The 26,201-nt window shown below is 37.8% G+C and overlaps 1 protein-coding gene across 4 annotated transcripts; it reads right to left on the bottom strand.

Annotated features, from left to right (window-relative positions):
* On the bottom strand, positions 1–26,201 carry PSEN1 (presenilin 1). Of its 4 annotated transcripts, XM_031049417.1 has the most exons (12): positions 26,140–26,201; positions 23,004–23,147; positions 21,146–21,270; positions 18,140–18,393; positions 16,649–16,790; positions 12,978–13,045; positions 11,481–11,701; positions 9,339–9,437; positions 8,010–8,096; positions 6,995–7,168; positions 4,876–4,994; positions 4,411–4,566 (listed from the first exon to the last, which is right to left on the bottom strand). In XM_031049417.1, the coding sequence occupies exons 3-12, from the start codon at positions 21,227–21,229 to the stop codon at positions 4,411–4,413; spliced, it is 1,404 nt and encodes a 467-aa protein (XP_030905277.1). In that variant the 5' UTR covers positions 21,230–21,270; positions 23,004–23,147; positions 26,140–26,201. The 4 variants fall into 4 exon arrangements, with proteins under 4 accessions (XP_030905276.1, XP_030905278.1, XP_033918172.1 ...); XM_031049416.2 differs by lacking the exon at positions 21,146–21,270 and having other exon boundaries at positions 1–4,566; XM_031049418.2 differs by lacking the exon at positions 26,140–26,201 and having other exon boundaries at positions 1–4,566; positions 21,146–21,184; positions 23,004–23,125.

Here is a 26,201-nt window from a genome sequence, read left to right as displayed (position 1 = left end):
TCAGGATTCATGCAACTTTTATTTTAATAATTAAGACAAATACAGTAAAATTTCCAATAATCTATCAAAAACATCAAGACCACGAAAGGTGTTTAAAAAACATTCACATTCAGTTCAGGTTATGTACAAACCAGTGTTTGTAAAAAAGAAAACAGCAAATGCTTTGAGTGTAGAATTCCATTCTAGTTCATGTTTCAGCGTTCCCAATGACCAAGTTACCACTGAGATGCAATCACAGTGCAGACATGTTCCACAGTCTATTAAACTCATTTCAACAGCATCATTGCCAAAAGTAATTTCTTTTTAAATAAAGCATTTTGAGAAGTTTTGTCATACAGTACCATCCACCCAAAATGTACTTCTGCATATTTTAACTCTTGACTGCACTAATGGCAGAATATTTCTCATCTACAGGCCCAGAGTACATATATATCTACATGGCTACAGGTACAGACACATATCTATATATTCAAGAAGCACCAGTCTCCTATGCCTGAAATAGTCAGGGTTTGCTTTGTACATTTTTAGTGAAGCACAGCCCTTGGTTATTTGGCTCAAAGAAGTCATCATCTGCCCAGTCAGAACTATTCTGTATGTGTTGCAATATCACATGCGTACCTGCAAATCTCACCTCACACAGATGACATTTGAATTTGAGCGCCTCCACAGATAGCACTATCCCATATGTATATGCAATATGTAGATACGACAGCATCATACACATTTCTATTAAGACCAGCTTCCAGGGATCTCTCTTTTTTGCTCTGGATTAAATCCCCCAACAGGAAAAAAAACAGGAGAAATGAAAGTGGCCAGGTTTTAGTCAAGTATGTAACTCAGTATTATTTTTTCCTCATTTATTTATCTGAAGCTTAGCCAAAGGAGACTAATCACGGATGTAAGCTGAAAGGGGAGAGAAAGCTATCGTGATACCCAGTTTCAAAGCATGAACACTGGAACAGTCACACACCAGTTATCAGTCAATCTTCTCAGGCATAAAAGAGATTAATCTAGCTACTAGGGTTACACAATAGTTCTTTCAGAGCTACAGTTTAATGTGCTGTCATTAACATACTAATTTAATAATAACAAAAATTCTCAAAAATGCAGATTACATATTGAAGTCCTTCAGTTATACCAAGCTAGCCAAGCTGAAATGGTTCATGATCTCAGACTGGTGTTTTAAGACAAAAGAGAGGAAAGTGACACAACCTTCATGTTTATGTTGTAACAATCCACAAGCAAAGACTATTCTCAACTGAACATCATGGACCCAAGTACTGAGATAATCTTTGGTTGCAAGATCTCATTTGGAACATAAGCTACCATGACTTGGTATAAGAGGGCAAATCTAGAAAATTTCATCTGATTTTTGAAAGTGTATGTTAAGACTTGGTAATAAGCAGTTTATTTTAACATATATTGGTCTGAGCTTGAAAAGCAGTTTCCCTTCTGAATTTGACATTCAAATACATAAACTTGAACAGTTCCTGTGAATATAAATTTTACTGCCTCCACCACTGTAATTCCACACTAGCTCAGAAATTAACTTTAGGATAGCAGACGCAGCTCTGGGGGGCGGAAGACAGGCAATTTAGTGTTTGAAGATTCTGAGCTCTTCCTTGGGTTGTACAGCTAACACCCATTCAAGTATATGGAAAGGCTTTTGTGCATTTCTATAGATTCTAAAGCAACTCTTCATAGAGATGGTGCTCCCATGGTGCATATTTAAGCCAAAACCCCAAATAATTAAGATAACTGGGGCATTTAAGTAACAACTCCTAACTAAGAATTGGTTCAGATATGCAAACTGATGCTAATCACGCCAACTCTCAGCAAACCTGTTCTACACAACAAAACAATAGTTAGGATGCCTACACAAGACACAAGGGAATTTTCTTAGATATAATGCTCAGGAAAGGGACAAGTTACAATAGTATAAAAACATGTAAAAGGCTTGTGAAAAAAAAAACAAAAAAAAAACAACTTGTTTTAGGGTCAGGCTTCAAAAATGGAACAGTGATTTAAGCTAGAAAACATAAGCAAGTTTGACTTGAGAAGTCAGTGTAAGCAATTTTGATATGGTTGGTTTAATAATGCTACCCATAACAAATCAGCACACAAATGAGATCATAGAACAACAGAATGGTTTGTGTTGGAATGAACCTTAAAGATCATTTATTTCCAACCCCAGAGTCCCAATGCCAACCTCTGACAAATGTCACTCATCAACTGATCCCCACTCTGACACTGAGACATTGACCACACCTCTTTGAATGCGACCATCAAGCCAATTCCTTATCCACCAGGTCAAACCCATGTCTCTCTAATTTAGGCACGGATGTCATGTGGGACAGTGTAACATAACTTGTAAAAGTCAAGGTAGATGATGTCAATCACCCTCCCCTTATCCACCAATCCTGTAGGCCCATCATAGAAGGCCATCAAATTTGTCAGGGATGACTTGCCCTTCCTGAAGCCATGTTGGCTGAAATAAAATTTTTGGTTGAAATAAAAAAATTTATTTCACCCATGAAATAAATAAATAGATAATGAATGAAAGTAGTTTAGAGGAGACAAGGCAACATATTTTATGAGATCATAAATGCTAACACTGCAGTTAGCAAGTCATACTAGAAGAGACAGATGTTTCCAAGGACAATCAAAGTAAACCTTTCCTGGTTTTAAAGCAGATTATTACATCATAGCCTTTCTTCCCTTATTTGGGCAATGATTGGTGAGCATCTGTGGTGTCTTAGTCCTTTGAATCTACAGGCACTGAAACAAAGCCCTAAAAAAAGGTAAAAGGAACTTGTCAGGATTTTGACAGTTTTTCTACTTGGCAGGGACTTCACTATCAAGATGCAAGTAAAATGGAATGCCCATCAACAGTACCACTCCCTATGCTTCCCTTCAAAAAATAAATTACTTGTACAGAGTAAGAGCCTATGGCAAAATCAACTTCATCTTGCACAAGACTCATTTCCAAGCAATTATTTAGAAATTATATTTTTCAAATGAAGAAAACAGAGTTTAACAGTTTTAAAGTTTGAATCAATTTTTAAGAAGTTCAGAATCTTCTATCTTCTTTTCAGTGATTGAGTTGTCTTTCATTTTTCCAGGTTCCTCACAGGAGACGTAAGTAAAGTGAAAGTGGTCACAAAATTTGCTTATCAGTAACATTAAGTAACGTCTCAACTTAAGTGTCCTCACCAATAAAGATACTGCATGAAAACAAAAAACCAACCAAAAAACTAACCCTGCACAGCTTGAGGTGCTAGAAGGTTGACTGACCAATACTTCAGGTCAACTGAACGGTAAACCACATTTTTGAAGAGGAAAATTTAAATGAAGCATTAGAAGTGCTACTAATAGCACTTTGGCCTCTAGATCTGGCAAGCTAAACTCCATCTGGGATTGCTGCAGAGGTCTACTTATAAGAATTTCAACAAAAGGAACATACACCAACAATGCAGTCCACGCTGTTAGTGATCGCTCTCAAAGGTAGGGTTTGAAATGGTGTTCTAGTAAAATGATTTGCAAGAGCACAGAGAGTAGGTCCTTAAATCGCTTTTTAATGTAGTTTATTGACCTTCTAGAACCTAAGATCCAAATTAGGACCTTATGATCTACTAATGCCAAATAATTCAGTCCAAGTCTAAGTAGCTACATAAACTGGAGCAGGTGTACAGAAGGTGCACTCCATGCTTGAGGATTCAAAGTATTAAAAGTGAGAAGAGGGTCTTGTTCCAGTGTGGGGGAAAAAAAAAAAAAGAAAAAGCTTTTAAATTTAATAAACAAAGCATGCTCAGGCACAGAGGCTATGAAGTGGTGGAACACTCTTAGAATGACAGTCCTTTCTACCTTTGTCAAATTGCTATGAAGTACTTTCTCATTACACAAAGACTCCACTGTCAAAAAATCTCTGCCGAAGAAGTCTGAATTGGGTTTTTTCTCTCTTCAAGCAGATACAGGGACAAGCTCCTTGTGATTTGTCAGCTTCCTCTGTTAACATCAAGGAAGTCCTGAGCACCCTTAATGCTGTGAAAATAATCAACCTGTGGTAAGAGATCACATTGCTGGTGGAAGCATTAGCAATTCTCACAGCAGTGGTCCTCACCAGAGATATATACATGCATCAGATTACTTTTGATAAAATAGCACCTGGTTTAGACCGGCCATCAGGAAGAAGTCATTTTCACACAGAAAAAGCTCTTATGGTGCTCAGTGCAGCAGTCGTCTCAGGAAAAAAAACAACCAAACCAACAAAAACCCACGCCACTGGAGGAAGTTGTAATGATTCAGGCTTGGAATCTTGAGGATTAAACTTCAGTCTCACTTGAGAACTGAAGGAAAAACATTTTTCCTCCTGGAGATTTGCTACAAATATCCATGCCAGCATCAAATGTGCTAGATATAAAACTGGTGGAATGCTAGCTGGTCCATAAACGGCTGCACCAAGTTATCTGTAGCAAAGTAAAAAACTAGCCCAAAGGTTATGGAGATTGGAAGAGCTGGTAAGGCCTTCTTAAAGATGGCAAGAAGCAGAAGTGTAAGGCACAGACCCTGGGGGGAAAAAAAGAAACAACAAAAAACATAGGGAGAAATTAGGGAACTCTGACAAGCAAAAGATTATATATATGCAAACATTATTCTCACAGAAATACAAGACACAGCTCATGTCTTCTTAAACTAAAGGCTTAAGTGACAGAGGTACAGCCAGCAAAGATGACAGCTAAAGCCCTCATCAGTTTTCCTCATTCATTTATCTGGTCACCAGATAAATTAATTCCAAATAAAAAACAGCAGTAGTTACGACTTTGTCTCTGACAAACAATAGACACTATGCCTATTATAATATTACACCATACTCACAATTAATATGGCTACAAAACATGCTAAGGTTGTATTCCAGTCCCCGCTTGCTGTTGCAGAGGCTTTGCCGACCAGAACACTGTAGAAAATGAAGTCTCCTAAACCTAGCTTTACTCCTCCTGCAAAAGTGAATATATAGCAGCATTAAGTACCAGACAATCTACTAATATTAGACATCAGTAACTGTCAGAAAATACAGATTTATAGTATGTTTTAACAAGACTTGTTAGCAAGAACATTTTCAAAACTAGCGTTACTCCTAAATCAAGTGAGAAAAACTCTTGTGAAACAAGAAGTCTTAGTAACATTATACCACTCAAACATATTATCAGATTTTTTCTATATTCTTAGTCCCCTGTACATACAGATGCAATATATACGAACACATATGTTTGTAATAATATTTGTTGGGGGAATGTCCACTTTTGGTTGTCATACCATATTCAACAGAATACTCAAGTACAATTTTCTTTAAGATGGCTGAGGGAGAATACAAATAAGCCCTTTGCAGATGATGTTTTATTTGCCACTTAGAAACTCATATCCAGCAAAACGTTCCATTGCCCAGTTTTCCTACAGAATTCTTACTAACATAGTTCTAAAAAGCACTTGTGTGTGATTACAGGGTCTATCACCAAGGCAAAAACCCAACATATTTAGTCTAAAATGTGAGATCTAGGAAAACTTACGAATTAACGTCTTAGTCTTTTAAACAGTAACCACCAACCTTAGCAACAATTCTGGGAACACAACATGCAATTATTTCTGCAAACAAAATAATGAAGATTTCCTGAACACCAGTACATTTTGAGCTCTTAATCCAAGATACTAAGTCAGAGAGGCCAACACTGGGTCACCAGCTGTTTTCACTTGGCCTATTGTTTACTTTGTTACCCGATTACTGTTCAGCCCAAACCTCATTTTAGTTCTAAGAATTTAGATTATTAAAAAGAGGTGTATGCCTGGTTATCACTGGGGAAAAAAAAAATGGAAAAAAGAAGAGGGCTGGGGAGGAAGACAGAGGAAAAATAAGGCAAACTCAAAATTGCTGACACAAAACTTTGATGCTTGCTTTCAGTGTGACAGAACAATAAGCAAAGGAAACTTCTTCCATGCAAGTGAACTCTCCAAATTTCTAATGAGCTACTCCAAATTTCTAGTAAGCTAATGCTGGCTAACAAGTCTGGATCGCTGAACATCTGTCATTACTATTCGCTGTAGGAATACAGGAGGGAGAAAATCATTAGTCTGACCAGAAGAGAGTTTTAGTTAACTACTTAACTAACTAAAATAGCCCAAATCTTAAAAATTTATGCATCTTAATGTTATCTTTCTAAGCTCTATAAATTAAAATGGATTTGTAACACACTCTGAATTTTTGGGACGAAATAAATTAAAAACAGACTTCTACTTTAAGAACAATTTTAGAAACAAAGGAGCACCTGAGAATCAAAGGAAGTAGTTGCACCTACATCATATAGAGCATCCCATGGGGAGAGCAGTTTATCAGACAGGTAGACCCTGATTTATTTAGAGCTTTGCAAATCTTAATAGCAGTTAAACTGCAACTGGAAACCACAAGTGTGTTAAAAGAGATCTCTGAGTATCAATGTGATATGCTCTCCAAAGATGATGCACCTCAGGAAGAGGCTGGAGAAAAATAAGCAAGCTCCTGGCATTCTGCATTCGTTTCAGTCTCCAATTAGGTTTTAAACATTGCTTTCTACAGAGTGGATTACAGTAGTTTAATCTTGAGGCAAAAGGCATTAATGACTGCTTTTACAGGGCCTAAAATCCAAAAGAGATGATATACAGAACACCATGTGGAAAAGAAGCTAATGCAACTGACTGTATAATGGTCTGAAAGCAGTTCGTGCTTTTCAAGTTTTACGTCTGTGTATCAAACTGGAGTGCAATTTGGCCAGTATTACTCACTCCTGCAGCTACCAAAAAGCAACTTCATCTATTTCTATGAGGCATGTCAGCACTGATCATGAGCAAGAGCAGTTCTTCGTTGATGTCATTAGCTCACAGCACACTCTATTTGTGCAGCCAGAATATCCAAGACTAACTAGCTTCAGATTTACTAAGTCTTCTGGGCACAGTACTTCATACTCACGTTCTTCAGGGTCTTCACTTGTTTGAGAATTACCAGGTAGAGCCTGAACAGCAGCACGAGATTCAGGTGTTGATTCAATGGGTCCTATTCTATTGTCCCTTTGTTGCTGCCATTCCTGACTAAATCCACCATCATCTGCTTCAGCATCTTCATTCCGAGTCTGGGCTGCCGGAGCTAAAAAGGAAGAAAAGCATTTAAGATCACCTTCAAAAAAGTGCCTTCTAAAACATGACGATTTCTCCACGTGTAAGAACATGAATGAATGAGGAAAAAAAAGAAGTATTCCATAATATTTAGCAACATTTTATTTAACATTGGTGAACACCATTACAACACATTCTCACTTATTTAAACAATCAGGAGTCAAAGTGCACTCTGCAGTCACAGTATCTACATGCTACACTCAGGTCCTAGTATTCAGGAGTACTTCGACATAATAGAGTGAAAATTCTGTGGTGACCTAATTTAAAGATCACAGTTTAAGGAATAAACTCTAATCTTTTACTAACTTCTTTAATCAACACTGACTGCTAATTTTCCTGTAAAGTAGAAAATGTTACTGAAAGTTACAGATATGTAACACCCTTTCAAGCATGTTAAATTCAGAAACTCTACTCTTCTTTACTAATACATGTAAACCAGTAAACCACGTTTTTAAACACTAGCTGCATAGCCAGGAGGCCTAGACACATTTCTGCTTAATACAAATACAAATTACATAGCATTATGCTATATAATCCCAATTTGACAAGCAACTGAGCTCAGACAATAGTTGCCTACTGACAGTCGTTTCACCACCACCATCCTGGATCCCAGAAAAGTGAATACAAGAACATTAACCACGCAGTAAGCAAGCCTGTTTTGAGGTCTTGACAGATTCATCATTCCCAATCAGGCCTCCATGCTTTCACTCTTCCACAGCCATCAGAACACTTAAAAAGCTAACCCCAAAATATCCATAAACATGTATTTCAATAAAATGACAACAATGAAGGCCTGTCAAAGTAAAACTCACCTTGTTTATCATAAGTAGCATTTTTGGAAGCTTTCCGTTGGGCTTCTGGATCTTCCTCAGCCATGTTCACCAGCCATATCATTGTTGCTATTAAACAACAAAAAAATAAAAATCCCCACACCAGCACAGCTCATCAGATAATGGCATCAAACCATTTTTTTTTGATACATCTATCTTTTGCAACAGACAATTTTACTCTCATTAAAGCACAGTAATAACTGGAATACAGCCAGTATCAGCTACAACATGCATTTAGAGAACTTGGAGAATAAAAGTCTTATTCCTACTAGATGCTGAAAAAATGGCAACAGCTGTTGCCAGAGAAAATACTTCTACATGTGAGGAGGCCCACTCTGAAAATCTGAATCAACAACTTCATTACTTTCTTCCACTGAGTTATTTTCCCTGTAAGTAAAAAGGTCTATTAAGACTGGTATCGATTCAGAGGCAGTATCTGCATCAAATTTAATAGTTCTTTGCTCCCACCATCACAAAGAACTTTCCAATCTGGAGGTAATGAAATGCTGTCACACTTAAATGGTGTATTTTAATTCAGGTTTGTTGTTTCTTAGCATTAACCCCTCCTCCCAACAGAACAGGCAGCTATGAGTAGTATCAATAAAACACAAGAGTGACAGATGAAGAAAACCCTCCCCATTCTCTGTAACCTTGCCCTGAAGTAGCCCCTCTACAGCACAATTCCTGCTTCCAAACACAGGCCTTTCTGGAACACCAGTAACATACTGACTGACCATTAACCTATTCTGCCATTTATCCGAAATACTAGAGCAAGCAACAATCAGTTGTACAGACTAAAAAGTTCTAATGTGGAACTTCAGAAAGTGGAACTATGTACTAATTACACAGATGATAACAGCAAATCACATTCCGTAGGTTATTTTTCACAACTGCAGGGGAGAAACAATGTATTGAGAAAGATAAGCCCTGGAGAAAACAGTTCTATAAACAAATCTCTTCCTGGCAATTTCTCCCTTTCCTTTCAGTAGCACACAGATTATTTAAGCTCTTAAAGCTCATAAATATTTTCTGAAAACAAATACACCTTTTGCATAGGCTTAATTCACAGCTTAATGACACAGTTCTTTGGCCAAAACAAGGTATATTACCATTTTTCCTGTTCATGTTTTGTAATAAAGCATGCTGGGTTTTATTTCAGGGCAGCTTAGACAGATGTTCCACACTTTTGAATCAATAATGAAAAGAAAATTGAGGCCTCAATGAACAGACTAAAAATTCCAGCTGACAAGCACCATGTTAAAATACAGAAAAATGAGCAAATCACTTCACCTGAGTGAGAAATGTACTTACAGGAGTAAATAAGTGCTGGGAAGAGAGTTTCATTTCTCTCCTGAGCTGTTTCAACTAGCATGCGAAGAGGACCTTTAGGACATAGGACAGCAACCAGATCTGAAAGGAAGAATGAACAGATCTTACACCACTGCAGACTACTTACATTTACTACTGCATATTTTCTTAAGTGAGGACATCACATTTTTTTGTATCTGTATGTTAACTTCTAAGTTGAATATTAACTTTTGTGAATTATTTGCACTCAACATCTTGGAAATACCCAAGCTTGCTTTCTATTATCAAAGCTTTTCCTAAACCAAGTTTAATGCCAAAACAAATAAGACAACAGGTAAGTGAGGCTCATATAACTTCTAAGTAGGCACACCTGTATATTTATTCCCACTTACAGAGTAAAAAAGTGAATGTGCACATGAAAAGGAAAAAACCCGGGTTTATTAAGCACTGCAGAAAAATGTTCTGTTTGCGTAGATTTGAGAAGTGTTCAAGCATGTTTAGCATAATAAGACAGCACCTTTTCGTTGCTTCTCTTAATTCTTGTACAGGTTATGAAACAGGGTGAATAAAAATTAACTGAAAAATCATTAATTTCCAAAACTGGATAACTGTTTTGTAAATTAACTGTATGACTGTAACTGAAACAAGTTACTTATCAAAGCACAGATCAAAGCATAGCGTTAAGGAAATCTGATCTATCAGGTGCTCCATGTGCTTTCTCAGCTGAATATCAATGGCTTGTTAATGAAATTTGCAACTCCACAAACAACCTCAGCTACCTTTCCCTTGTCTTGCATATTCGGACAGAAATCTGTAACAGTTACATATTAACCTTGTTACTATCATTTGCAATTCTCTACTCTCTGTATGTCTTTAAACTGATTTGAAACAAAATCTGGCACTCACAGTGTGGGGTCACAGGCTTTGAAACTTGCCTTCCCCTATACTCAAAACAACCACATTACGGAATACGTCCAGAAGAGTAATTTTGTTTTGCAATCACTGTATGAAGGCTGAATGCTTGGAATACTCCGATTTGTTCCAGTCATACGAAGGGTGAAAGCCAGAATGGGGGATACGAAGGTTTTCCTTCTGTGCCTTATGATCCATCAGCATACACACAAGGGACATTTTTCCTTCCTCTGAAAGGAAAGCACACCTAGGGAGTACACTGACCTACCAGAGCTAATACAATCTTATTAAACCCTGCACTTCTACAGCTGGACACATTCTCAGTCTTTATCACCATCAGTGACTTTTAGAGTATGCATTCATCACACTTACATGCTGCCAAACCAAAATCAAGTTATGAGCACATCTTCATGGCTGTAATGTTTTAATTATGCCTAAGTAACTGGATTTTAGTCTTGCCTGGGAACTAAATTAGTATTTGGGATATAGAGTGATCTTCTTACCAAGTGTTCACTGCCCTCTAAAGCTTTATGAAAAAACTACATCTACATATCAGTCATCATTCTGAAAAAGTCTAATATGCGATAATTCAAGTAAATTTTCTTTTTATATTAAAAAGTCAAGGAAACAAATCTCACAACCATGTTCTTCTGAATGTAAAATGACTTTGAGCAATTAAAACAGTCTTTAATCACTCCTTGCTTCCTTCTCATTACTAGACATGGACGAAGGTGTTGTTTATGTCTGCAAATTTGAGCAATTAGGCAGGTTTTAGGCAGATTTATACCTGTACGGGACTGTACACAAACAACAAGCTCCTAAATTCTGAACATACAACAGCTTCCAAGAATTCCTGGATAAAATGAGAAGCTAAAAGCTCTCCACCTTCCTAGAAGAGATCAAAATGGCAACATAGGTCTCTTATCTCCTCCTTTCTTGAATTAGTTCAATTCTCCTGCCCAGAGAATCTAGAAAGTTCAGAAAACATGAAGGAAGATGGCATCACACAATCACACAAAGCCCTTAGCTGCAAGGGACCAATCTCAGATTAGATCATGATCTTATTTCTGAAGTCTGTAATCACCTTATCTGCCATGGATGACACCAACATCCTCCTACTAACCCCCACCCTCCTTTATCTTTTTAAAGGTCTAATCAGACAAACAGGAAAGTCAGGGAACAGAAGAGATTCCCACCATAATATCTGTTACTGTGCCTTGCCCCAGACCTTACCATACACTGAAATGACAGCCAGGATAAGCCATGCAGTCCATTCAGGAAGGTACTTAATGAACACCAAGGCCATGAGAGCACTTATCATAATGAGATATGCCTGCTGGAGCCGAAGCGGACCCTTCCAATGAATACAAATCATTCCCACAACACCGAAGTTCCAGATCATGAGTGCCACTGTAATGTAGTCCATGGCAACGTTGTATGTCTTGAAAACCTCACTAAAAAAGAAATAAAAGAAAATACTATGAACCACATTAGCTCAAACCAATGTAAACAGGTTACAGATGCAAGTTTCATAATAGTGTTATTTAAAATTTTCATATTCAATGTTAGCACAAACGTAAAATTCAATCTTTAATGAGAACTTCCCTGTTCTTCACAAAAGGGATAGCTTTACCAGTGTTTGTTTCACACCAACATTTTCACTTTTCTGAAAATTATCATTAATGCTTTATTTCCTTCTCAAACAAAACAGAAATTGACAGGGAAGGACACAGTTAGGCTGGACAGAGCCTTGGGCAACATGGTCTAGTGTGAGGTGTCCCTGCCCATGGCAGGGGGTTTGGAACTAGAAGATCTTGAGGTCCTTTCCAACCCTAACTATTCTGTGATTCTATGACCAGTAACTCTGACTGCACACATGATTTTTGAACATCAGTAGGAAGAATGAAAGCCTTTAGTCTTTTTACCCACACATGTTCATGGAAAAGTGCTAGCTCCAACTCAAACCCAAAGGAGGTGAGACTGGCAACTTGCGTCCACCCAGCCTGCACTTCGCTTGTGCAGCACAACTTGCTTTGTATTTCAAAAGTTGTTAATAAAGTTAAAATACTGAGCAAAAAAATGCATCACAGATGACTTTTGGCAAAAAATGAGTGACTGAAAGAACACCACTTTCTCCCCCTATTGTCCAAATTAAACAAGCTTCTTCAAGAAGAAGTGTACCTGTCATCAAGTAACAGCTCTGTGGCGTAACTCTAGTTAAAAAGCCTGATCAGGTTGCTTGTTTTAGAAAATACCAACTATGATGAACAACTTTTCTTGATATCTGAATAAAGGTACACTTCCAAATTTGAAAAGAAAAACACGCAATATATTCGAGAGAGGCAGTTCTTTTCAGTTGATTCTTTTCTGACACTCACATGCAAACAGCCTTTGCATATACAGTCCACCACCAAAGCCACAAAGTACACAACCACTTTTGAGTCATATGGCTATGAAAAATTAAAGTTATCAGAAGATATGCTAACAGAATAAGCTACCCTGTAGAAGACAGCTTATTTTAGTGATACACATGATGGACAACTTCTGTATATCAGATGCACTGTAAACCCATAAATCTCTCTTTTATGTGTACTCTATGGAACTATATAAAACTAAAAATTTCATTGCAATAGTTTACTCAATGGCACTCTTCTTAAGATTCAAGGACTAGCTCTAAAATAAACAAAGGGAGACATTAAAAATAGCATATTAATGCTTTAGTTCACTTACCCCAGGTAGATGAACGAGAAAAAGAAAAGCAGCAAAAGAGAAGAAATTATAAGCCAGCCATGGATCACCTGAATAAAAGATATCAATACAGATTTCTTTAAGATTTATTTTTTTAAATTAGTCTCTACTTAACAATGTTTTTATTTTCCATTTTGATTTAAGCAAGAAAGTTAATACTCCAAATAGCTCTCTTTTGGTTTTTGCTAAGTTCATATTTAGTCTACACACATTACTGTATTTCACTTTACCCTTATGAACTGTAAGTGCTTTGTGATCTTTTGATAGATTTGCTATACAGTGAAAACTACTGTTTGTATATTTTAGGCCATTTTGATAAGTGGCATTAATAGCAGAAGTATCCAGTATAAACACAGATAGAAAACAGAGTTCATTTTTGTGCAGCTAAAGAGCTTGATCTGATTTTAAAACATTTTCAGAATACAGTTATAAAATTAAATGCTGGAACACAAAAAACCTTCAGTTCTTATCTGCTAAAATTCAGAATTAGCATGCCATTCATGAGTAACCATATAAGGATTTCTATATTCTCATATGAATATATATCAATCACCTACAGACAATCCCAAATTCTGATATGAGAGCAGATACACATGCCTGGCAATTTAACAAAAAACAGTTCGGGTTGTACTCAGCGGAAACATGAATAGATTTAACCCTGGAAAAGACAGACACACAGACTTCACACTGACAAAAGTGCACAGCACTTTTGTATATTACTGTGCAAAATTAAAAATTAAGATTTAAGAGACCTGTAGCTTTTTAATCTCTAAATTGAGAATGAAACATATTTGTCAAATTCTCAGCACAGAATCTTACATATAAAACCAGACCCAACACTGCAAGTACAAAATCACTCCGAAGCAATAACCTAGAAATTCAAGCTGTGTAAGAAATCCTGCTTGGACATGCTTAGTGGAAAATTAGCCATGTATGTTTACTAGATTGAAGTATTCAGAAAGTGTTTAGAAATTGTGTTATTTTTTTCTCTGTTGAAAGATGTGTAGCAGAATGCATCTTATGGTATAGTTTTTAAAGTATTTTGCAAAAGTTAAAAGTAAAGCATACGTGCACAGACTAAAGGAATCATGTTTACATGAGGCAACCAAGACTTGCCAGCAAATCTAAGAATCTAATAATTAGTAATTTAGAACATTTAGCTTAATACTAAATTTTTCATGAGGATTTTTAAAATTCCCAGTGATTTTTGAAACATTCATTCTCATCCTTTCGAACAGGTTCAAATTCAACCTTCAACCTTATAAAACTTGTCATTTAACTTGCTAATACAACAGATTGGTTTTCCATACTTCTTAGTATAGTCTCTAAAAGACTCAATTTCCCATATGTAATAAGCATGGTGCCTGTAAAGTTGCTGCAGGAAAACTGCCAAAGTATCTCTCAATCAGTCAAACTGTCACTCAGAGCTAATGGGGAGGGAAGAAAATGTACTAAAGCTGAAGACTAAAAGGTATCTGAAAAGGAATCCAACATTCAAACAGCTTGTAAAGCTACCTATATATCTAGGTAGTGACATAAAAAGAGGAATTTAATTCCCTGCAAAATCAGTTGAAACCACTTTTTTTTCCTTTAATAACAACATGACTTCTAGGTGTAGTTCTTATATTTGTAGTATAAGCTCTTAAATTTTTTTACCACTTAAGAAATTAAAGTGAATATTACTGTTTCATTCTACTAAAGAATAAAACATTAATAATATCAAACCCCAAGGCCATTAATACCAAGGCAGTTTGCACACACTTTGCATAACTATTGTCAGCAGTACTAAAGGTAGTTTCAAGACTTGTCGTAAGTGGGCATCCTATACATGGAAGTTTGTTTTATTCTCAGTATGTCTCTCATTTGTTATAGCATTTTTCAGATCACCAGCCTCTTTTCATAACAAGTGATTTTGCCAAAGTGCTTCTCGCAACTTTTGGCCAATGTTTTCCAAGCAGGATACCATGGCAGATCTGTTGCCTACTAATTAAATAATCTTCATTCTTCATTTGACAACAGCTTCGATGCTAATTGATTGCTAGTGCAGAGTTGACTTTGATAGCAGAATGCAGAGAATCAAAACGAGCTACAGCAGCCAGATTCGGCTAAAACAATGACACATGCAGAAAATAATAAAAAATGGTATAAGAAAAGTTAGTCAAATAGGATCATCTTCGAAGATGCTGTTTGTGATTAGATGTAGGAGCTAGAATGAGGACCATGTTTACCACATACAGAAGAAACACAGAAAACTAACAGCAGTAAAGCTGTGACAGTATTTCCTTTCTTCAAAGGAGTTTTCAGATAAAAATCTTATGAAAAAAAGCACAATATTACTCTCAGCTGGAGGCATAATGTTCTTTCACAATAAATTACATTCCTCATAATCTAGACTATATATTGCATGCAAAATACATTCAGATGGACATGTAACTGCATTTTACAGCATTCTGGTATAGCAGCATAGAAATACACTGTTAGCAATTCTAAAAATAAGTCATATTTCTTTTAATTAGCATAAAACATAACTACATAAAATTTCTGTTGTCTGATTATTCTATTTTTTTTTACTACAGCAACTATTTTTGTAAGAAGAATGCGCAGTACTTTGTAAAGTCAAGAAGGAAGCCAGGAACGCGAAAAGCTTCGTAAAAAGCAGTTGATGCCTTCAGCACCTAAGGAGCACCCATTGGGTGCTAAGGAACCTAGCTGAAGTATATCAGTTATTTGACTTCATTAGAATGAACAGAATTGGCAATTTAAAAAGAAAACTTTGTCAATCCAGATTTAACACCACAATGTGATAAAAGTCTATACCTCAAAAAAAGAAAACATTCCAAGCTCTATGCAGATTCAGGCAAAAATAATTTCCCCAGTCACTTCACAAATACTTTGAAAAGGGGTTTTACCTCCAGTCAAAGACAAAAACCATTTTCCCCTCTTGGTGATAAAATAAAGAGAAGCAAAGCTTTGAGCAAGTGCATGGATTCCACTATGTTTTACAATCACGAAACAGGTTCAAGCTTCTGGCTGCATACTGGGGAGTTTTATTAGGCCAAGTCTTGTCAAATTGGTCATTAAAACCAAAAGGCAACCAGGAATATTCACAAACAACTCCTCCCAGGCAGGTGACACTGCAATTATTTATGCTCAGCCTGGACTTGCCTAGATTACATCATCATATGTTTGAAGTCTTTTACAAAAGAGCCTTAGTGTCTCCGTGTTTACTATAAGGATATTGTCTGGCATGTACAGCCATGCACTCATCACAGTTTGGAGACTTCTGTACTGGGGTAGGGCTGGGAGAGGGGAAAAGCCCCTGAGGTCCTGAACAGATTTCAAATAGTAAGACCAGATCTGTACTTCCTAAGTTCTTGACTGCAGGAAGATTACAGTACATGGGTATTACACAGCAATAGAAAGCAATGGTACTACAATTCTAACTGACAAAAGAGCCAGCAGATTTAGCACTGGGCCTATGTCTCCTGCTGCGTCAAAGGAATAGCAGCCACAAAACTGGAACAGTAAATTGAATCACCAATTCTGCTACACTTGCTCACTCATCCTTGGTAACACCCTTCATTTTGTTCCATTCTCAATATTCTGTACTAAAAAATAGCACAATTACTCAGGTCAGCTATATCTATACTCACCTTGTAGCACCTGTATTTGTAAAGCACAACCAGGAGTATGGTCATAACAATGATAACACTGATCATGATAGCCGCGTTGAGAATTGAATTCAGGGCTCTCTGTCCCACTGTCTCTGTCTCTTCTGTGAAAGGAGTGTAGATGCTACAACAACAAAGAGTCAACTGAAATGTCACTGAATGTAGATGTTTCTGATACATGAGGCAAACATCAACTGAATTTGCACTGATCTTTAAATTCAGAGCTGTAAGAGCAACATCTATTTTCTACTTGGGCAAAATTTGAAAGGTGGCGTACTATCATATTAGGCAAAATTTAATTAAAACATCCTTAGAAGACTTGCCTTTCCTACATTCTTAAACTATTACTATATTTTGTAAAACAAACAAAAAAAAAAAATGGACCACAATATTGTTTGACAGAATTACTCACATGCTATGAGTCACTAGACTATTACTGCAGCCAGACCTTTATGAGCATACCATCTACTGGATTTGCAGTGAAAGGATCCCCCAGTTATCTCAACAAACCAAAGTATGGACTCAACTGTCTTAAAAAAATACAAGAGACTGGGGAAAACACTTCACTGGTGGGTGAGAATGCTTACCATAAATAAAATTCTAAAGAAAAATAATTCCTTGGTTAAAAACTGTGATGGAGAGAAAGAACTTTGTGTTTTATTGAAGCATTTTATGACTTGCTTATGTTATTGTATAACATAACATTTCAAAGGCAAACATGCTTTGAACCATTTTGTCTGAATGTTCTCAGAATGGAATATTTAGACTGATTTGCTGCAGGTTGTGACAGGTTCAGTGCTCTTCCTTTGTTCCTTTCTCTCAAATCAGCTTTACTGAATTTGCCTTTTTTTGACAACATGAATATTTTACCAAAAACAACCAACCAAACAAAAACCCAAACACCTTCCTTCCCCACCCCCAGAAAAAAAAAAAAAACAAAAAGACAAAAACCATTTTCTATATAGGAAACCTGCCAGAATAGTTTCTGTAGATGAAACTGAAGTGAACCTTGTAAAGCTGTTTTCCTGTTCCATTTGAATTTATTTATCAAACAGCATAGATAAATCAGAACTTGGAGTATTTGTTACTTCCTTTAAATGAGCAGCTTCTTCCTTTTCCAAAATGTTTGCATTGTAGCAGAGTACAACCGAAATGGCTTTGACTCAGGTTTCAGTTTATTCTCTAAATACCACAGGGCATGATGAAGTCTTAAAATGAGGACTAGGATCTCAATCAAGTAGTAACAACCACATTATCCTGACTGGTCACCAGACAGAAAACAAATGTCAATAGTACCACAAAGAGAGAGTCTGGTTTCTGGATGGAATAAAACAAAACTGTTGTTAGGCTGGTGAAAGGGAAAGGGAGGCAAGATGGAGTTCACTGCTTGAATTAGACTCACAAAGAAATGGAGATTACAGAAAATTTTCTAAGTTAGTCCATTAAAAAGATAGGGGGGAAAATAATACATACAGCTGTCCATCCTTGCGTGTGTAAAAGCTGACAGACTTGATGGTTGCAACAACAACCACCATGCAAAGTGTGACAGGCACGAATAACATAATCACATGTTTTGCGCCATATTTCAGTGTCAGCTCCTCATCTTCTTCTTCATCTTGTTCCACCACTTGCTGAATGTTTTGTGGCTGCCCATTGGTTTCAGAGTCAGGATTGTCATTTCTTCTGCGCTCACTATTATCATGGCGACGTCTCTCGCAACCATCATTCTGCAACACACAAAAACCAGTCTCCTCAGCAACTATCCACAATTATACTCCTGTACACGAAGCAAGAGGAATACATGTAAGGTAATATTTAACGTCAGGAACATTTGGCTCAGCAAGGACTTAAACAGTAGTAATTAATTGCATCACATAGTTATCAAAAGAATGAGAGCACAGGGTGATGTTAGAAGCAAAAACTGAAAGTAGGCTGGTTGGATCTAAAAGCCTACATCCCATTTCCTTTAAGGCTGAATAAAGACTGACAGCTTTTTCCCTTTGGTCCAATCTACAGTTCATGCAAGGGTACATGACAGAAGATTACTCTCAGCTTCACAAGAATTAACTATATCTGTTCCTAGAAATGACAGATATATATAAACCTAACTCCATGAAAATCCCAAGAAAATTCCTGTCTTTACCATATTACTCCCACTACTGTACACTAACTAGAATATACAAAATAGAGTTTCAAGAGGCACTGTGTTTCCACATTTTTAGGGAGAAGAATGACACAGAAATAGTGATCAAACTCAAGTAATTCTCAGTCTGTACTGAGATTTGATACAGAGATTCAGCATGATGAGCTAAGCATGCAGATTCTTTCTCTCCTTTCCCAAGGATACTACTGACACAACCTTTTACTGGCATTGAAGAAATTCCACCACTCCTGTTAACAAATACAAAAGAGCCTCCTAGCTTTCCTGATGCTGCTATATGAAACACCAAGGGTGTAATTTGAACACAAGGACAGAGGTAAACTTTCAACAGAATTAAGGTTAACCACAAGCAAAACCAGAGACTGGAAATAACATGTACAAGTAAATAATGGGGTCTGCACTCCTCCTGGTGTCTCAAACCTTTTGCCCCTCTGCAAGAAGCCCCATCAGCAGGGGACATTCAGTCTTTTATATACAGTGTGCATATACAGAGAACACAACAAGAGAGTAACCTATGTTTCACCTATTCTGAACTACAAAGAAACACCACCATTTTATGTTTACCAGTCACTCTAAACAAGCCCAAAATGCAACAGTAAGACTACTTTTTTTTCCCCGCATTACTGTCCACAGCCAATGCTGTACTGTTTCTATTTCCTCTGCTCAAAAGCTTTAACATAAGAGAACTTACATAAAGATTTTTGACCCCTTACAAAATTAGTCTGATTTCTTCAGAATTATTTCAAACAGTTTAGTTCGATTAAGTGCACTAAAGCAGCTTTAGATTAAAATGTACAACAAACTGAAGGAAGAAATACCACTCATTAAGTAAAATTGCTCTAGACATGAGATAGGGCATTGAAAATAACCTAATGAATTTCTGCTTACACAAATAATTTTTTCCTTATACATACAATGTTAAAGTCTCATTACCTGTTCTTAACAGCATCTACAACCATAACTGCTGACTTATATCTCATTAATTCACTGGGGGGTTTTGATAAATCAATAATAATTTCAGAGATTCTTTATACAGAATTTTCCCAGCCCCACCCTCCGGAAAGATCAGATGTCAAGTCTACCCTCAGGAACTCACAGGGGTTTTCAAAAGCACTTCAGTGATTAAGGAGTACAAGTGCCAGGACTTCAAACTGGAAACACTGACACTGCTAAAACCTTCGTTGAAGCTTTACAGCTTCCCCAACTCATGAAAAATTTGCTTTTACAAAGCATTACTAAGTAACAATAAACACCAAACACTTTCTCTATTTACTCCTTTTCAGTGGTATCCTCAGGATCAAGGCTAAGCAGGGCTTCAAGAACTGTCCTGATGGAAGATTTGCTTTGTTTTTTCAAAAAAGAAACTGAACATAAGGGTAGGGAAAAAAAGTCTAAAATTCTCTTAGCTAAACAACTGAAACTAGCAGGCAAACAGATTTTGAGACTTAAGGTTTTAACCTTAATTTGAATTTAGTATCATTAAAGTATAGCCCAAAAAAAGCTCTTCTGTTCAATATTATTTCTTATTAAAGATTCATTATAAATCACTTGGCATTTTGTGTAAAGTCCTCAAACAGAATTATTGAAAATCAGATAGAAACAGCAATATGGAAGAATGCAAGGAGATCATGTTTAATTATTCTGACATGCTGGCTGCAACTGAACCTCCTTCTGTATAGATTATAGCTGAAATGTAACATTTTTCACTTTGAGAGTAAACTACTCCATTTCTCTCAGCTTAAGATAACAATAAACCCATCTGCCTAAATAATCTGCCTGAAATGATCATTAAGTAATACTATGTTGGAGATAATAAGAGCCTTGGAACACTTCACAAGTAAAGATCTAGTATTTAGGTTTCCGCACACTTGCAGAATATGTTGCTTTCTCTGCTGTAATAGCAGCTCTGCACAAGGAACCCATTACAACTATCTCAGGCATAAAAATATAAAAGTGAAAAAAAATCCACAACTTTGCAAAGCACAACACAGAAGGAGCCAAAAGAATAGCCTGATTAACTAGCACACCACTAAAAAAAACCTGCAAACTCAAACAGAGAGAAAATTTGAAGAAATTAGACAAGCATGTGCCGTTTTATTCCCTTCACTAGTTAAGAACAAAGACAACCATAAAATGTCCTTACATACTAATACACAGTGCATGACAAGCAGATCAGCATCAAAAGAGTTGTAAGAGTTATCCTCTCATTTGCTGTAAAAACTAGGAAAAAAGTTGTCCTTTCAGGCTACTAAAGTGTGGCTAAAGGTGAAATGCGTGTGCCCCACTGCTTAAAAGAACAAAGTGCACTCATATCCTACCTGATCAGTATTAAACAGAGCAGAAGCCATGGACTCTTGCTGAAGTGGAAGCAAAGGAACAGACTCTTCACTTTCCTCAGACATTGTTAAAAGTGAAAATTCTGAAGCTAAAAAGTCAGTAACACCTGTTGCAACACCATAAGCAAATGTAAGTTACGAACTATGTGCTTTCAGGTGAACAAACAGTATCAAAAGCAAAGTGTAATGTGTTTTTTTCCTATCAGTAAAATAGTTAATAGCAAACCCAGAGCAATGCCCCTGAACCAAGAGATAAAAACCTAGCATATTTGATAACAGTTTTTATTTATTAAATCCAGACTTATACACCAGGAGCAGACCACTTTGCCTAACAGTGGGCACAAACCTCACTAGTTCTCACATACACCATTTACATTTAAAGGTCATGATACAATGACACATACTGAAGACTGTTCTGAACTCCTGGGGTGTGACTGAAGAAGAGATGGAGAATTATGGTACGTAGTGTTCATTCACACTCTGACTGTTAGCCACAGAAGCTGGATACCCTTAAGCAGGAAAGGATTTGGGTATGTTCCACAAAAACAAAGCAGATGTGTGTAGGTGAGAAAAACCATTACAACTATGTATTGAAACCACACCCACAGTTACACTTAAAACATGGAAAAAAGCAGCACAAGTAGTAGTAATTCATCAGTACAATCTGTTAGTGAGAAGAAAATAGAACTATCTGCCCCCCACTGCTAGGAAGGAGCATTACCTTGCTCCTGTAAGAATGTGTGCATCTGTAAGGATCATGAGCCCACAGCTTATCACTGAGCTCTGCCTTTTATCTGGCAAAAGCGTTCAATAAAAGTTAATCTGTCACCTGTCCAAGAGGAAAATAAACCTATTTCATTCCCTCACGAAGCACACAGTAGGAAAGTTTCCACTTCCCTATTTTTATTAACAGTTTCTTACAAACAGTAGGGTTTTAGTCAGATTGACTTTTTGATTTAAAAAATAACTTTTCAGATGTCTGGTTTTTTATTTTTACTGATATACCAGGTTGCCAAATTGGGATAAAGGATTTTTCAAAATACTGGGTTGTATAGAAGAGTTAGAGCAGGGATCAAAATATTCTCTTGAATCACTGCCATAAATATGGCTACAAGTGGCCCAGCCATACAAGAGCATTTTTGTGTCACAAGGAAACCTGATATTTAAGAGCTGTAAAAGAACAATGAACAAAGAACTGAGCATGACAAATCCAAGAGCCTGAGGACAACACCCAAGCAGATCATCTAAACTTTTTTTTACCAAAACACATGTGGTACAATGGGTACAGTCTGAGCAACAAATCTTTCAAAGCAATCTCATGAAAGTTTATGGTTTGAGTTCCCCCTTCCCACAAAAACCTCAAGAATTCTGAAAGCACCTTAACAATATTCACAGACAAGACAGTGCTGCTCTTCCTGCACAGCAGTCCTCCAGCAACAGCAACAAAACCCTGGCTTCAAGTTCTACCTAGACTAAAATGAACTGAGTGAGAAACCTATGAATCAAGCAGAACACAGCCAGGCTAGAAAAGACAGTTCACTAAATCCTCTAAAAGTCTATGTGTGACATGGGAGCATCCCACTCACCCCATTTTCTATTTTTCTTGAGGGCTTGGACATTCTAACACCACTTTAAACTGAGGAAGTCTTGTCTGTATATAAAAATTGATTTGGAACATCAGATGATATTTTACAGGGTATTTCAGCAGCTTATCACCACAACAGTCCAGATGAGAGATTACTACTCCCAGACAGATTTCGAGCATTCTGAACTGTATGTTCATCCACACTCGTTACTCATGCTGATTTAACTGCTACCAGGTAATAAAATTCTTACATACAGTGTTGCTGAGGTGGTTATCAGGGAAGTTTTCTGTCAGCTGCCCATGCTGAAACTGGGGTAAATGCGCAGATAGTTCTGTCATTGGGTCTGTCCTCTGGAAATCACTTATTTATACACAAAACAGATCTTTCCTCTTGAGATGCTGAAAGGAAAAAGATGTGTAAAAGTCTTTGTTCTTACATGACCAGGTTCTCTATTCCCTCCCTATCATACTTTTTAGAGTTCACACAGAGAAAAGACAACCATTTTCCATCTACACAATCACAACTGTATCACATCTACGAAGAAGTGGCAATACAGATTTTCCAGCATAAAAAGCATCTAAGTGCTACCAAGTTAGTTCATCAGCCACAGAAGTAATCCAGCAATAAACTAGTAATTCAAACCAGTTTTTCATTCCTTTTAGTGAATAAGAAGCACTGCATGCTTAGTGTCAGAGCTCTTTCACGTTTCTGTCTCTGCAGAGTACAACTGCTCCAAGTTGTTTGGTTTTGGATTGCTGGTAAGCCCAAGGGGAATCTTCAACCACAGATGACTGAGTTACACTTGATCATTTAAAATCTGGATATATCTTTAACACTTTAATGTAATACCCCAAGAGCAACCTACGGAGAACAGTATTTGAGCTGAGCCTCAAGAAGTAATGTTCACTCATTTCTCCTAGTATTGTTTTCCCTATCAGCTAAATTCACTATCAGTAAACATATAAATAGAATCATAGATTGTTAGAATGGGCTGGGCTGGAAGGGATTTTAAGATAATCTAGTTCCAACCCTTCTGCCATGGGCAGGGATGCCTCATGCTAGACCATGTCACCCATGGCTGTATCTACCCTGGCCTTCAACACTGCCAGGGATGGAGCACTTACCACTTCTTTAGCCAACCTGTGCCAGCCTCTCACCACCCTCACAGCAAAGAACTTCTTCCTTGTGTCTAACATGAACTTCCCCTTTTTAAGTTTAAATTCATTACTTACCCCATATGCTTGTAACAGCTTTATACATTCCTCTACAAAGAAAGTCACATGCTAACATTTTCCTATGCAAGTATGAATAAACTATGGGCTCCCTAACAAAGGAGAAGAAAGCAATATAGAAGGAAGAGGAAGCAGGGTGATGTAGCTACCTAAGTTTCAAAAAAAAAAACCAACCCATTAATTTGAAGAAACAATGAGTAAGCCTAGATACATCACTGGCTTGGTTACCCAAAACACAGGAAAGTGAATAAACCACTGCCTCAAGGGTGGAGTGCCAGTCCCCACTTCCATCCCAAGCAGCTCCTGCTCCTACCTTGTGCCAACTCCAGCACAGTCCTCTACTACAGTAAATTTTATTTACAAAATGAAAGAAAACAAATCCAGGAAAAGAAAACAAGAATATTTTTCTGATGGTTTAGTACACCTAACCAATGTATGGAGTGATCTCAAAAAACTCATACAAGGGAGGACACCACAATATAAGGCTTCTCAAGCTTTGGCATCAGCAAGTCATAGATGCTGGAAGACAGCACCATGAAGAGGGAGCGACATCTATTTTCATACATAGTTAAATACAGAAGCCAGTTCTCTACTTGCAAATTAATACTTATCTTACAAGACTAGTGCACAGCACTTAGTAACTTCAACAGGGATGTAGCTTGCACTAAAGAGCCATTAGGAAGAAACACCAATTCAACCAGTCTAGTGGGAGCATGCAAACTGTTTGGAAAACAAAAGACAACATATTCTAGTTTTCACTAGAATGTCTCTCTTCTACATTTGTAATTAAAAATGAAGCACATCTAACAGTATAATGAAATGTAAGATAAGATGAAAATAAACAGGCACTGTGCTGTTTTTAAAGTTTTTGCACTAATTCTTTGACTGGACTACAGGATATAAATAATGTTGACTTAAGGCTGCCGCTGGTAAAAATTCTCAGTAACAGGGCCACCACTCAGGAAAAAGTTAGGTATTTTTGTCCAAATGTGGAGTATCTGAATGAGATTTTCCACATACCAGCATGTCAAAATTCTAGTTTAAAATTATAGAAGAGGGGAGGAAAAAACAAAAACAAAGCACACCACCAAAAAACAAAACCACCAACCCACGAAATCTTAGGTAAAGAAAACCACCACAAAATCACCAAAAACACCCAGAGTAACAGAGAGAAACTGAAGACAGGGAGAAAACTGACAGAAAAATTACAGCACAGCCTGAATAACAGTGCCTACCAGGCCTCAAAACTTATGGTGTGTTAAAATAATCCCCTTTAAAAACTGCAGAGCTCAGAACATGGATTCAGGACAAACAGCTTTATTTTCCATTTTTTTCAACAAATGAGCACTCGATTTAACTATGAAAGAATGAAATCTAAATAAACAGACACAAATTTTTACTTGTTTTACCAGAAAAGGGACTCACCAAAACATTATTTTTTCTAATAAAGCTGTTATTAATAAAACAACCTGCCTAGAAATGTTCTTCCTTCCTCCCTTTGGCTTTTAGTATTAAAACCAGGATTCACTTACAGCTATAGCTTTCATACATTATTTTGCCTAAGAGGCTGTAGTAACACACGAAGAAGCTCTACAACACTCCTCTGCTGAGAGAACAGCAGGCAAGTATCTTATCGGTGCGGCAAGGTTAACTCCTGCCTTCTCCCTCCAGTGAGCAGCAGACACTGCTTTCCTGGGGTCAGCGAGGGCCCCTCGGAGCTCGCCCTCAGCCTTGCCCCACGCTGGAGCACTGCCTCGGCCGACCCGGCACGGGGGCCCGGGCCAGGCTAGCGGCTACCCCGCCGGCTCCCACACAGGCCGCGAGATCCGGGAGGCCCCGCGGTGACGGGGCTGAGGGGTTGGGACCCTGCCCAACACCACTCTGCGTCACTGGAGCCCTCTGCGCTCTCGCTGCCGCAGCTCCATTCCTCTCCACACGCCCACCTCTGCCCCGCTTCGGCAGAGGGAGGGGTCAGGGACCGCGCCCCTGCCCGCGGCCAAGGGCTCGCACAAACCCGGTCCCAGCCACCCCACGAACCACCAACCTGGCCCGCCCGACTCACACTCAGCGCGCCCCCCCACACTCAGCCCGTCGCAGCGGCCGCCCACAACCGCCGGCCTTGCCGTGACCCGGGCTGCCCGACGCCCCACACACCCACCTGCACGGCGCCCCTCCCGCAGGCCCCGCCACCGGCTCTTCTCCGCCCCGCAGTCCGGCCCC

The sequence above is a fragment of the Melopsittacus undulatus genome, chromosome 4, assembly GCF_012275295.1.
Source record: "Melopsittacus undulatus isolate bMelUnd1 chromosome 4, bMelUnd1.mat.Z, whole genome shotgun sequence".
NCBI classification, from domain to species: domain Eukaryota; kingdom Metazoa; phylum Chordata; class Aves; order Psittaciformes; family Psittaculidae; genus Melopsittacus; species Melopsittacus undulatus.
The sequence above is the reverse complement of the archived record's forward strand: the minus strand, read 5'-3'. Positions and strand labels throughout refer to the sequence as shown.